Below are 15,215 nucleotides of genomic sequence, written 5' to 3' on the forward strand. Positions count from 1 at the left end.
TCTATCTATCTATCTATCTATCTATCTATCTATCTATCTATCTATCTATCCTACTCAGGCTTTGAGTTTATAATGTCTTTGAGAGATATAGAAACTCTGTGATGTCATATGGTCAAAGATTTATCAGATGTGCACAATCGAGGTCATAATTTTCTATTGGAAAACACATAAACATGCATGTTTCTCATTTAACTGCCCCTGGACTGGTTTATGAATTACCATTGTTGGTAGTTGACCTGGTGCTTTCATTTCCTGAAGGCGGGAGTTTCCTGAAGGAAACCTTAGCTTTGGGAACTCCATTTAGTCCCGCCCCGCACCAACACAAGGAATGGGCATGGACAAAACATTTATCGCATACACACATTACACGCACACACACATACACAAAGAAGCAGTAGTCACATGATGCTGACTCACAGACTGCCCCACCCCTTCAATCTAGGTCTGTCAGTGGTGTATAAAGCTGTGAGTTTCAGTGTTTCTATATTTAGTATCATTTCCAGTCTGTTTAACCCAATCTAACATTTGATGTGTAACACATTAAGGTGTGTAAACTGCAATCCAATGGATACCATTATTATAGAAAGTTCTGAGGAATGGTGAGGACTCGTTGGTTTATGACGTGTTGTTTCACTTCTCTTCTGTTTTATAGAACTGCTTCTTACCAGTTTTTCCTTTCTTCTCCTTTACTGTTTCTCTTTCCTCCTTATTTTTCTCTCCTCTTCCTTTCTGTCTTATTTCACCCCTTTTATTACAATTTATCAGTCTTGCCTCACTTCTCTTTCACTATTACTTCCATCTTCTTTCCCTCTATCTTTAAAGTCTGTGATGAGTTTTAAATATGTTTGAGAACAACTTCATTTTTCTAGCAATCCATTGTAGGTTTAGCAAAGTGGTGTTTCTTCCTCACTGTTCTGAAATCTTCATATTCATTTGATGACATTAATAACATCTTATTTTACTCTCAGAAGGATTGGATTTGATTATAAAGTAGCAACCCAACAAAATACCAAAATTGCTTATTGAAGAAAAGTAAACAAAAATGCCCTTAAAAGGAATAATTCACCCAAAAATTTAAATTCCAAGATGTTGATGTGTTTGTTTCTTCATTGGAACAGATTTGGAGAAATTGCTCGCCCATGGATCCTCTGTTGTCATCTCACATCGAAACCCACCAGCATATTTGTTTAGACCAGGGGTGCCCAAACTCGGTCCTGGAGGGCCAGTGTCCTGAAGAGTTTAGCTCCAACCCCAATTAAACACCTGAACCAGCTAATCAAGCTCTTACTAGGTATACTAGAAACTTGAAGTCAGGTGTGTTGAGGCAAGTTGGAGCTAAACTCTGCAGGACACTGGCCCTCCAGGACCAAGTTTGGGCACCCCTGGTTTAGACTGTTATTGCTTGTAAATGGTGCTTGATCTGTGCATATTTCTCTCCTGATAGAGAGAACATCTTCGAAAAGCGCCACCTGCTGGCAGAGAATGAATTTGCATTTTTCAATAAGCCCTTCTGCTCTTTGTTTAGACCAAAGCCAAAAATGACCCTTATTTTTACGCAGAAAACACGCTGTTGTAAATGTCAACTGGTGGATCGACAAGAAGATAATGAATTATAAAACTCTAAAGATATAGCCTACACTAAGATATATTTATGTTACTAAATGAATATAATTGTTTGATAATAATTGTTTAAATTAATATAAAAATAATATAATATAATACAATATAAAAAAATGGTTACTTTTGACTCCGCCTCTTCTTAATGTCCAGGCTGTGTTCTCCAAAAGAAAGCTTGATAATGGTGGTGACCTCATGAATACAGCGATAGCACTCTGGAGTTTATCTCACTGGAGATAAATAGTGGGTGAGGGTGATGGAAAATCAGGAAATAAAGAGCAAAGGTGCTAATATCCTGGAATACATTAACCTGGTTGAGCAGAGCAGCGCTAACAGAAGAACGACCTCTGTTTGTTTGTAAAGAAAAGATGCTAATTTACCATTCAAATGCATGCATTTCAAACAGGCAAATGGAAAAAGGACTCCAAACTCTGAAGTTCTGTAAGTTTTTGCCAGTAATGGAAGTGAAGCTCATTCACGAAACCACAAAAGCCGGGTACTGCTCATGTTTCCCAAGCCCTAATGGATCTTGTGTTTTTTTATGCCCATTGTGCTTTAGGTCCTGAGGAACAGAGGAACACCTGTGTGTGGTCAACCTTTGTTTCAGTTTGAGGTTCACCTTTCTCTAATCATTATAAGAGCCTCTCAGAATTACTGTAGAACTAAAATATGACCACTTTATATCACGGCTCAATGAAATTTATAGCTATGTGGTCCGCAAACTGATGTATCAAATATATAGTATTCTCTTTAAAAACATCAAAATATACATATATAAAAATCACTCGTAATCGTGCTGTTTGTTCACATATCAACACGACCATGGTTGCTTACTCTAACAAAGATTAAATCAACAAGACATTAATATTGTGAAACTAACATTTTAGACGCAATATTTTTAGCTTCAGTTTTTATCAGCTGTTTGAACTCTGAATCTGACGGCACCCATTCACTGCAGAGGATCCATTGGTGGGCAAGTGATCTAAATTTCTCCAAATCTGTTCCAATGAAGAAACAAACTCATCTCCATTTTGGATGGTCTGAGGGTGAGTAAATTGTGAGCAACTTTTCATTGAACTGTTCCTTTAAATGAGGCATAGGCAGTCATTGTATGTTCTAGTTTAATGGTCATAGTACAGACACTTGAAGAGAGGAAGTGGAGTCATAAAGGCACCTTGTTCTCCATGTTGAATGTCTGTATATCTGAACATGGTTATGAGCTCATTCTTCATCCACCTGTACACCTACTTCACCAAAACTGACACGCTAACAAAAATACAGTCCCCAATCTAATGAAATTACATTTTAAGCAATTAAATGCTTCGAATTGATCAATTACTCTTTCATTAGTGGGTCAGGGGAACTCAAGGGAGTGTGGCAACTAGAACAGTCCCATTTCTATCTCACTTTCCTTCTTTAACATCCTTTTTCTCTTTCTTGCCATATTGCCACCTTTTCATTGCCACGCTATTGTTATATTCCCTGGAACCTCTTTTTCAGTCTTCGTTCCTGTCCTTTGCTTTCTACTTTCTTTTATATCCTTTATATCCTGTCCTCGATGACCTAGTAAATCTCAGACTAATGAAGTCTACTTTAGTCTGGACAGCAGACTAGAAGCTATTAGTGAAATGTATGCTGAACTGACATCAGCATTGTGCTTTTTTCCCCTGAAGTGAATAGGCTTTGTATTTAAGTTTGGAAAACTGATCCCAGATCAGTGTCAAAATAACAGTTTTCAGGGGACCTACAATAGCACAGTGAACCTCAGCATCATTAATATTTCAAAGGATGAAAAGAAATAGGGCGAAATGTTTTGTGCTGCCTCTTTTTTTCTATCATATCAATTATTTAGGCATTCTGCTGCTTAATCAACCTCTCTTTGGCTGTTGGCTGAAGTGCCACAGACCACTTTGATAAAGCTAATTATCTTAACCTAGTTATATCGCATTACTAGGCTGCAGTTTGATAATAGAGATCGCACTTGGGCAGATTATTGAGATAATGGTGAGAGGGATACACATTTGACTAATAATCACCGTGTGTCATCACAGTTAGCTGTTGTTGCTAGGTTTGAAGGCCCATTTACAGTAAAGAAAATAAAATATTGTAATGAAATACGCTTAATTATTAAACAAATATGCTAAATGCAGTAGGCTAATGGGGGAAAGAAAAACAGCATCGAAATTGATCAATTATTTCTATTACTAGCAAATATTTAAAGCATAATAATCACTGACAAGAAGCGTGACTTGCTGCTCCTGCTTAAGTGTGTGTCGCCCCCTAGAGACTGTATGTTAAGTTAAGTCTTTTTTATACTTAAATATACTGTATGTAGCCCATTGTATAATTAATATAGGCCTATTTATCTCTTTCTAATAATCTAAACATGTGAAGCCAAACAATCGTGTAATCAGTCATTTCTTATGGAACTGCTGCTTTAATGGGACCAACTTTAACTGTGAAAAGAAACCAAAATGCATTTTTCTTACCTTTAAAATGCAGGTTTTCATGACTTTTTATTCTTCATTATGCAAGGGCTTTATTTAAATTTAATAAAGCATTAAGGAAGAGGGATGATCTCTGTGGGAATAGGGTCTGTGCTGGGAAATATCAGATACAAATAACTGAGGATGTATACTGGCACTTTTTTTTTGTTTTACAGAACGCATTTTTAAAATGTAACATTAAAAGACAATTGAAAAACAAACATGATATAAAAAGAAAAATGAGTCCTACTAGGCATTTTGAAAATACTGAACAGAAAAAGGCCCAGTTCAGACAAACTGTTCTTTCTAGAAGAATATATACAACAAAATTCACCTAAACTCATTTGAAAATGCAGTTTGATTCTTTATGGCATTTATTATCTTAAAAAAATGTTAAACATATTTTTGGGGAATAACATGGCTTTAGATGATGGCCTAAATAAAAAGCTGCTTAAGGCTGATACTGTACATAAAGCTTATGACACGTCACAATTTTTAATGAAAGGTTCAACCGACACAGATGTTCACAACATTTGCATACTGATTTACATTGAGGTTTTACCAAATGTGGCCTTCAAAGGTATGTGACGTGGTGCATACAACCATCCTTTTGACCATAATTACCATAGTAACCATTGTTTCTGACCATATACCATAGTTATTAATATTGATGTAATTATACCAAATGCATATAGGATTATATTCAAAATAGAATTTTTCTCCAGATATGTTTTTCATGTCAGTGGTGGTGACTAATATCAAATTAGTAACAATAACTGTAGTGGTATTCTAGCGAAAACAATGGTTGACATGGTGATGTTTATACTAGAACAAATTCAGCTTGGGGACCACGATAAAATAACTACCAAATGTGCAGAGAAAAATAAATCACAGCTGATGATAGCAATATCTTAATACAGCTGCAAATTAAATATATTACACTGAATTGTAAAATGTACAGATTTCTTCATTTAGGCTATACAATTCTGTATCAAATCCAAATGTATATATATATATATATATATATATATATATATATATCACATGATGTCATTTGTATATAAAACATGGACTTTTTATATCCGAAGTGTTAGGATATGCCATGCTAAACATTTAGCTGTTAAATTAAATGAACAATATATTGTCTATAACAAGCCTGTTTTGGCTTATCATATTCTTGCAAACTATAACAAATGCCTTAATTTATTTGTAATGTTACATTACTGTATAAAATGACAGCACTGCATATAAAAAGGCAGTTACAATTTCTAAAAAAAAAGAACATTCTTCTTAATTCGACACAGACGAGTAGTTTCAGAGCAATCATGCACAACGCCTGAGCTTCACTGAACTGTTTACATATGGCACTTTTTTAATGAGTCTGTGAAGTAGGTGAGGCATGGGACTCATCCTGGGACAGCACAAACACAAACACCTTGTGTGAATCTGTCCATAAATTCAGCAGCCAAAAAGAAGATAGAGATCAAAATGAAGGTATTAATGGTGTGATTCCGCTGGTTTCTCAGGCACAGGTGACTCTGATGTCATAGGTTTAAGCCCATGATGGGTTAAGCTGTCTGGGGAATCCTGCCCAGAGTCCTGTTGTCGTCTGGGCAGATAGCTGGATACTATAACACTGTGGCCTCTTCCATTGCATTTACCCACCTGCAAAATAACAGTTCAGTTCCTTATCATAATTCTTAGGATTTCAAATGGGAATGAACAATGCAGAGGTGTGCAGGACGACTCTTGTGTGTCATACCTGCGTGCAGTATGCTGGTCGTCTGCTCTGAAGGTGTAATACAGTGTTTTTTTATGGTACAGCTGGAAAACGTTGTCTTTGTCTTCCCCTTCTGATCGATCCGACAGCTTCACAGTAAAGCCCTGCAGAGGAAGACTTTCAGATGCCACTTTATCCTGCAGACACAGGAAACAGAGAGAGAGAGGTTAAATGTGTGCAGGGTTTGTGCTTTATTCTGGTGATAAAAGGTATTTTCATTATTTCAAGTATTATCATTTTGCATATTTCAGCACCTGACCAAAAAAGACAGCACAGTTTAGCAGTTCAGACAATTTGATGTAAAAGTCCTTTAATGAGATTAATTAAATGTGACATTATAATTGTTTCATTATGTAATTGATCCGTAATTAGTAGTAGTTTAGGGGGATCTAATTATTTATTATGTTTATAATTATTTGATTAATATTTAATATTAAGCAGCACAGTTTCCAACATTACCAATAATCAGACCACAAATCAGCATATTGCAATGAGTTCTGAAAGATCATGTGACACTGAAGACTGAAGAAATGATGCTGAAAATTCAGAACATTTTAAACTGTAATAATATTACTGTTTTTACTGTATGTTTGAACAAACAAATGCAGCCTTGGTGAGACTTCCTTCAAAACCTTTTAAACCCTTACAGACCCCAAACATTTAAGTAGTAGCTTAAAAAAAATAATTTATTGCCAAGTTTACAAATTATTAACATTGACAGTCCTAGTTGTACTTCATCAATCACACAAAGTGGTTTATTTGTTGCCTAAGCTATTGATTTAGTAATGATGTGAGGAACCAGAGGCTGATATTGTATCAAAATCAAAATTTTGGTATTGATCCAGTACATTAAATGTAGTTTGTGCAGGTTATAATGTGCGTATATATGCATGAGTGTTTGTTTGTAGTGTGTGTTGGTGTGGGAGACTCTGGGTCCCCTCACCTCTCGTGCTTTGAAGGTGTAGAGCACCTTGTCTTTGAGCAGAAACCACAGCCTCTTCCACTTCCTTTTGCTCTTTTTGCGTCTTTGCAGACTGCCACTCATAGTGGACCCCTCTGCACCCACAGATACCTGCACACACCAAGACTGTTTGAACTCGGAGTATAAAAATACCTCATTAATTCAGATGTGAATGTGAGTGTTTGTGTGTGTACCTGTGTGAGAGGTGAGGTGCTCTTTCTGTTCCTCCACAGGCTGGGTGGCTGTAGGCTCTGGAACACAGCAGAAAGAGGCCTGCTGGCCCTGTTTGTGTGGGGACTGGTGCTCCCACATGACCCTGGAATATTACCACCTACATACACATCATACACTGACATTAACTATACAGATATTGGGATAATTTAAATGTTCAGAATGGAAACAGCCTATTTTGTTTAAACAATCAATTGCAGATGAATAATGAAAAACAACAAAAGTATATTACATTCTTGATAATATTGTAAAACTGTGATGGTGAGTATGAAATGGTTCAATCAAAGTGAACAGTTTACATTAACGATTTCTGTACTATTTCTAACTCTAAATTGCATAACACTTTAAAGTCTGATTCATTTTGGAGGCTCTTACCTCTCTTTCTGAGCTCAGCGTAGCAGTGGTCACAGACTTTAGCTATCCTGTCCTTCAGGTATTTTAGAGGATACCTGTTTCTCGAGCAGGAGCGACACACAACCTAAAAACAGGGCGAGACAGTTCAGATGAATAGAAAAAATAAGATGGGAGCAATGGGAGACAATAATAAAAATAAGAGAAAGCAGGGTCACAATTTAATGCTGATATTCAGTATATACTACCGTTTAACATGTTTTGGGTTAGTAAGATTTATTATTTAACTATGTATTTAAAGAATTTAATAATTGTATTCAGCACAACTGTTTTCAACATGAATAATAATAAGAAAGGTTTCTTGAGCACCAAATCAGCATTAGAATGATTTGAAAGATCATGAAAACTGGAGTAATAGCTGCTGACAATTTAGGTTTGCATCACAGGAATAAATTACATTTTAAAATATATTAAAGCAGAAAACAAATGGAATGAACACTAAATCCCTGTAATCTACTTTGCACATTATTTCCTCAAAATTCACTCAAAATATTGCAAAACACTATGTCACCATATTACTCTGAATGAAGTGAACAATGAACAAAACCCTTTCTTGGGGGAGCTGGCACTTCTGTTAACTGGCCAAATGCTGACTAACTAGGCTGATTTACTAGTCACTCACTAATAACAATCCTATTCATAATATCACAGAACAAATATGTTTATTTGATGGCAATAAAAATTGCAATTCAATAAATATTTTTGAATAAAGTTCCTTTTTTTTGGTTGAAAACAAAACATACATATGTAATATACACTAATGTAATCCTGCTTCAATTTATTATTATCTAATGCAATACTGTTCATACATTTTTGAGTCTAAATGCTTATTAGGGTCACTGCAAAGACCACCTCTGGGTGTTTTATTGTTAACTGTAACATATCAAATAATATATGTCTTGAATTTAAAAGGATAGTTACACCCCAAATATTGTATAAACCGCCCCCCCCCCCAAATAGTCCATGCGTCCATGACATCAGTGGTTCAGCCGTAATGTTATGAAGCTGCGAGAATACTTTTTGTGCACAAAGAAAATAAATTAACAACTTTATTTAACGATTTCTTCTCTTCCGTGTCAGTCTTCGACGCACGTTCATGAGAGTACAACAATGCATGCGTGTGATGCTGCAGGACCCGGTGTTCTGAGAGGATGACTTGAAATTTTTTGCCCAGCCTTACATATTTGAACCAGAATTTTCAGACATTTATTCACGTAGCTTCATAAGATTATGGTTGAAACACTGATGTCACACGGACTATTTTAAAGGTCCCATATTGTCAAAACTGAAATTTCCTGGCTTTTTTCATGATAACTGAGGTCTAGGTGCTATGTAACTACCATATAAGTTTCAAAACAGGCAGTCCACAGACAAAAGCACACAGCCTGCATAAAGTAGCTGTGATTTTTTATGAACTGTTGTGACTTCCGTAAAAAGGTGACATCAGAACTACTCAAGTCACCGCCTTCAGTCACCACCCCGAGCACCGCCCACCGTCCCACTCTCCTTTTACCAAAGCCCCAGACAACATCGCGTCCATGCCATTGCTGAACAATAACAACATTGAAACATGTCAAGAAAACGCTGTTCAGTCTGGATGTCAGGAAACGACATCATTGCACAGTAGGGCTGTGACGGTCGCCGTGATACCGCCGCGTCAACCGTTGTCTATTGCTACCGGCGGTAGTGCACGTGACATCACACACTCTATAACAAGCATAATACAAAGTTTTGTATAAATTAAAAAATTACATTTATGCATTTAGCAGATGCTTTTATCCAAAGCGACTAACAGTGCATTCAGTCTATACATTTTTTTTATCAGTATGTGACTATGTGTACACGTATATTGAATACACGTGTAATAATAGTAACAGTTGCAAATTGTTTTATTTAGACTATAAGTCTATGCTAATTCACAAATTACCTCAAATGCCATACACAGCGTTTGATCCTTTAGATTGGCACCCTAGTTACCTGTGGTTGGCCTGGCCGTGCGTCACTCAGAAAACAACAGGCCAATCAGAAGAGGGGCTCATGAATATTAATTAGACAGGCCAAAATCAACCTGTTCTCAGCAGAGCTCCTGAGAGAGGAGCTGTAAAAATATATTGAGATTGTTTTTGGTACTTATACCGCAAATATATATTCTTAAGGACATCAAGACTTAAAATAAAACTCCAGAAAGGTGTCAAATATGTGACCTTTAACCAGTGGTTTAATGTAACGAAGTAATAATACTTCGTTACAGTACTTTAGTATTTTTTGGGAGTATCTGTAGTTTACTTGAGTTTTCAGACACAGCTTATAGTCAGAAGTCAGAAGAACACGGACTGCAGGAAAGCAGGTTTGACGAATCAGTGGTCTGGCGTCTTCTTCTTCTTCTTTGGATTTTTTGGGCGTATTTCGCACCATAGGCACATACCGCCACCAACTGTTACATGGATGATAGTCCTGCCTCTATTTGGTCTGGCGTGTTGCCAAGTCGAATTGGGCTACTAACACGGTTGCCGCGGGCAGTTTTTCATGTCCACAGGTTGAAGCGACTCCAATAACATGATATTTATCTCCTGGAATGTTAATTTTAGTAGAGGAACCCCGCCAAAAATGTATTTTTGTATTTTACGTGTATTGGAGACCCCCTCGAAACGCCACTGGGCTAGTTTTGGGCTAGTTTTGAGTAGTGATTGGGCGGGTTTTCTTGTGAAAACCAGGCAACCCTGCGTGCAAACAAGTGCGCGCACAACCGCGGTTGATTCAAGTCGAGCCTGGGGTGTGCGATATACAGTATATCTTCTGCGATAATATGGTAAGTGTTGTTGAAATTATGTGCAATCTGACATGATCAAGTAGGCTATATCACCAAATCACACAGAGTGCACGCACATTGATTTATTAGTCTATTAAAACTCAAAATTCCAGGCATTCTAAATTGCAGAAGGCAAAAATGCTTCGTATGCTTTTTATATTTTTATAATTTAATATAGTTAACTTAATCTATATCACACATAGAGTACCGTTTTTCTGCAGATATCAGCACGAACACATTTAATAATCATTTTATACAAGTTCAGTAAAGCAATAAGTGACTTATGGTTTGGACATAATATTGCTTGTTTTTGCTCAATTTTGCTAACGAAAATAGTTCCAAACAAAGATCATAGCACTGTTTTGCGTCTCTGAGCAATGGACGGTGTTTACTTATTGAATGAATCAGCTTTTTGAAGGATATAAATATTGAATAAATAATTCAGTGATTCAGTCATTAACACAGTCAAATGCTTTGTTTCTGAATGAATTAGTCATTTGAATAAATCGGTTGAATCTCAATGACTCATTAACAGGCACTTGCTGTCACCTACTGGCGGTTTTAATTTCATATTTCGACTATTTTTTTATGTTGTAAATTATTTCAAATATCAGTATTCAACGTTTTATGTTAAAAACAAAACATTAGGCCTATTTATGAATCTGTAACTGCAGTTTAAATGCATCCATGTCCCCTCTGAGATACATAAACTGTGTAAATACATCTAAATGCTATTTCAGATATGATGGAATTCATTCTTATGATGGAATGAAAGACGCTAAGTACCGGATGAAGTGCTTCTTATTCTTATCCAAAAATACAAAATGGAAGAAAGAGTTAAAACTGAACACAATCTTGCTACTCAAACAACAGTTTTTATATATATTTATTTGCTTCTTTTACATTTTGCATTTACTTGTACTTTTACTTTCAATACTTAAGTACGTTTAAGATTTTAAAAATACTTTTCGTACTTAAGTACAATAAATATCACATACTTTAAGACTTTTACTCAAGTAATATTCTAAACGGTGACTTCAACTTCTACCAAAGTCATTTTCTGGTAAGATATCTGTACTTTTACTTGAGTATGGCTTTCAGGTACTTTATACACCACTGCCTTTAACGATGTCCTTACTACTTTTCTGGGCCATAAAATATTTCAGTTGCATTACTGTCTATGGATAGTTAGAAAGCTCTCGGATTTAATTAAAAAAATCTTAATTTGTGTTCCGAAGAAGAACGAAGGTCTCACGGGTTTGGAACGACATGAGGGTGAGTAATTAATGACAGAATTTTCATTTTTGGGTGAACTATCCTTATAAGACTATCAGACATTTCCCTACATGAGGTACAGATGTTTTACCTTTCCACATGCATTGCAGTGATGCCGGCGCAGTGTTAGCCTGAAGTCTGATGTGCAGTTCATGCACATCATCACATGTGAAACAGGAACTAGAACAGGAGCAGCCTCTCCCAGAGACATCCATAATTTCTCTCTCGCCTGGAAACATGGACAGTGATTTCATCATTTAGTTTCCTTAATACTGAATACTAATGCATTAAACAAAAACTTAACAATAATTTTTTTTCTGTTGCTTGTTTGATAACTAGCCATAGATATTTTTGTACAGAAGTTGTGTAAAATATTTCCTCACACCTCACTAGAGCAGCTGAAGGTATTGAGGCCTGCGGCGTGATCTGCTATAGCCCGGCTCAGCGTGTGGAACCAGTCCTCTCTCTCACCTAAAGAACTATCGGAGACAGAAAGAAGCCATGCTTGAAGTGAATGCATGCGGTAGATGTCAGTACAGACACATGTAAATCATTATGGAAATGCTCATTACCTCGCTGAAAGAGTGATTGTAACATCACTGACTTCTATCTTGAGCGTGTGGAGCACATTGTCTATGACAGGTTTACTGACCTACAGACACATGAAAACACATACACATACTGCTCAGTTCTTGATAATACAATTCATATCACACTTATTCTAATCTGTTTTTTTCGTAGTAGGTTAATCAAAAAACAAAATGAATCTGCTGAGAGACACTGCTGTCTTACCTTCATTCCACTTAGCGTCAGTGTGTTTTTCAGCCTGTATTTACCATCCTGCTGAGGGTAGGTGTACAGCATCACGTCATTCATCTGCAACACACGCACAAACATGATTGCTATCTAAATGGGGACATTTCATAGACTAGAAATAGTTTTTATATAAATTATATAACCTAATCCTAACCAGCACTTTAAATGTTCTGCTTTTTTTTTCAATAAAAAAGTATTTTATTGTAATACCATTCTTACAAGGTGGTTTTGTCAGATTTATCTCATTTCTGGGTACAAATTTATTTGTCCCCAAATATGTACACATACCTTTATACAGTACACAACTATATACACAATTTTAAATAACATGAGTGCATGAGCATTTCATTATTTCATTATTAAAGTTAAAAGATTAGCGTTTTACATGATTTAATATACTAATTATTATAATATTAAAGTGCCCCTATTATGGGTAATGAAAAGTTAATATTTTGGTTTTGGGAGTCCCCAACAACAGGTTGACATGAATGCAAGTTCAAAAAACACTTTTATTGTCTTATAATGTGCATTTATTTTTACCTTATTTGCTCAACTCCCAAACCATTCCGTCAACGATTAAATTGTCTAAACCCCTCCTTTGCGTGACGCTAATCTGCGGTGATTGGTCTTATTTTCATTTCATCTCGCCTGTAATGCCTGATAAAGCAGCGTTTGTAAGCGCAGTGCTGCTTTGTGTACAGCGTTACCGGGCAAACAGCGCTCCAAAAGCGGCACCTAGTGGCAAAGAAGGAATTTGCATTTTTATTCAGCCCAACGCGAAAAGACCAACAAGTGGGCGGGCAATATGCTAATGTTTCATGTTGACGTCAATGGCTTGGGAGTCGTTTTAAAAACGACTGGTTTCAAGGATTCAGAGTCGACTCTTACGTGATTTATTAGTCTATTAAAACTCAAAATTCCAGGCATTCTAAATTGCAGAAGGCAAAAATGCTTCGTATGCTTTTTATATTTTTATAATTTAATATAGTTAACTTAATCTATATCACACATAGAGTACCGTTTTTCTGCAGATATCAGCACGTTATACACGGTGCACTTTCAGATTTTAAACTTTGCAGGATGTTTTCATTCACTTAGAGCTGCCTGTGTTACACACTGCATGAAAGGTCAGTTTCAAAAATCCATAATAGGGTCACTTTAATTATTATATATTATTATTGTTGATTTATTATAATTATAAATATTTGCATAATTATTACTCCTAAAGACAATACTACTAATACTAATCATAATATATTTAAATTATTCAAACCTAAAATTAAATGTGAGCAAAAGTAATAGTGATGCTTGCCTTCTTTTGTTTCCACCACAAGGAGGCAGTAAAAGCTTTTAAGTCTGCACACTTCTGCTCTATCCCTGTCCAAGTTAAACCATTTAGATTAGAATATACATTATTTAATCATAATTATTAGTTTCGTTATTATTGGAGTATATTTCTATTGAATAGGCTATCAAAATAATAATATTTACATTATTTAATAACCCCTAAAATTAAGTATGAGCAAAGTAATAGTGATGCTTGCTTTCTGTTATGTTTATGTCTACCACAAGGAGGCAGCATAAGCTTTAAATAAGTGGTTATCAGGCTTTTTGATTTCAAGTCCCATCACCTTTTTTTAATTTTTAAAAAGAATTAGGAGTGTCCATAGATGAAAATAACGGTAACACTTTATTATACAGTAGTAAAATATATAATAGTTATTTATAATAATATATAATATTTATAATAGTAAATTCTGCACAATTACAAGCAACTAAACCTGAAGTACATGATGTATTTTTTAAGCCAATTTGAGGCCCCCTAGTGGGCCCTGGACCCCTGCTTTAAAACAACTGCTTTAAATAGTTTTGACATGATCTAATTTCTTCCTCTCTGTTCAATGCACATTCTTCCACAAGTGTAGCACGTTCAGTTCAGTACCCAAGAAAGCAATTCACACGTTCAATACAATAGGTTGTGCTTGATAAAAACAGTTTATGGGATATTTTCTGCTTTGCTTCATTCCTGACAATGAAGTTGTTGTGCTAAGAACACAAACTCACACCCACAGACAGGCTTGCCCTACACTTCAAACCATTGTGTTTGCTCGACATATATAGCTCCAAACAAAAGTGGTGACATCATGAGACATGAAATGTGTGTGCCCCAAACATCCGCAGTTCACAGGACGGGTCCAGGAATTCAGCCTGGACGCCCCTGAGAAAGTCTTTTTGGGTGGAGGTAGCAGGACAGAGACAACAAAAACATTAACAACAACTGCCACAACAATCCTCAAACAGCTGAGAATGTATCAGTTCTCATGTAACTAGTGTGTGTGTGTCCCTTGAGACTGGACCTTGGTGAAGAAAAATACGAGAGAAAACAACAAATAACTTACGGTAAGAGTCCAACGTAAGACCTCCATAGAGATCTGATGCCATTACAGTAGCCACAAAAAACAAGGCCCTGATTACATGTCAACACAACTCTACTTAACTAGTATTGCATGATATTTGTGACCATTTCTTATCCAATTCAGCTGAGGTGAATAAACTTGACCACAACTTTTCAACAATCAGAGATAGTCCTTCAAAGATATTTCATGCTTTGACTTCAACTGTGAAGTGGTAGATTTGTACAGGCAATGAAGGGTAGTTTTGACAGAGGAAATGGCCTTTGGGCATCAGTGTGTGAGTGATAGTTGGTTGGCGGGATTTTTTGAGTGATTCACTTATTAATCCATAAATTAAATCCGGTTCTCGAAGAATCATCATTAGGGGACCCTCTGACATCATATCAACCAGTCAGTGCTGGACTCTGTGACATCA

At 36.1% G+C, this 15,215-nt stretch overlaps 1 protein-coding gene across 3 annotated transcripts in view; it reads right to left on the reverse strand.

The window, feature by feature from the left end:
- Window positions 1-5,315: 5,315 nt before the first annotated feature.
- fgd5a (FYVE, RhoGEF and PH domain containing 5a) overlaps window positions 5,316-15,215 on the reverse strand; it is a 43,438-nt gene continuing 33,538 nt past the window's right edge. For 2 of the 3 annotated variants that reach the window (XM_016292161.1, XM_016292164.1), the window contains exons 13-21: window positions 12,363-12,446; window positions 12,143-12,222; window positions 11,956-12,049; window positions 11,662-11,799; window positions 7,451-7,553; window positions 7,039-7,175; window positions 6,827-6,955; window positions 5,866-6,020; window positions 5,316-5,768 (exon numbers count right to left, since the gene is read on the reverse strand). In XM_016292161.1, coding sequence (XP_016147647.1) covers window positions 5,732-5,768; window positions 5,866-6,020; window positions 6,827-6,955; window positions 7,039-7,175; window positions 7,451-7,553; window positions 11,662-11,799; window positions 11,956-12,049; window positions 12,143-12,222; window positions 12,363-12,446 — 957 coding nt within the window. In that variant the 3' untranslated portion in view covers window positions 5,316-5,731. The remainder of the gene's footprint in view (window positions 5,769-5,865; window positions 6,021-6,826; window positions 6,956-7,038; window positions 7,176-7,450; window positions 7,554-11,661; window positions 11,800-11,955; window positions 12,050-12,142; window positions 12,223-12,362; window positions 12,447-15,215) is intronic. The other variant, XM_016292163.1, reaches the window with a different exon arrangement.

The sequence above is a fragment of the Sinocyclocheilus grahami genome, unplaced genomic scaffold (assembly GCF_001515645.1).
Source record: "Sinocyclocheilus grahami isolate Dianchi unplaced genomic scaffold, SAMN03320097.WGS_v1.1 scaffold281.1, whole genome shotgun sequence".
Classification (NCBI taxonomy): Eukaryota; Metazoa; Chordata; class Actinopteri; order Cypriniformes; family Cyprinidae; genus Sinocyclocheilus; species Sinocyclocheilus grahami.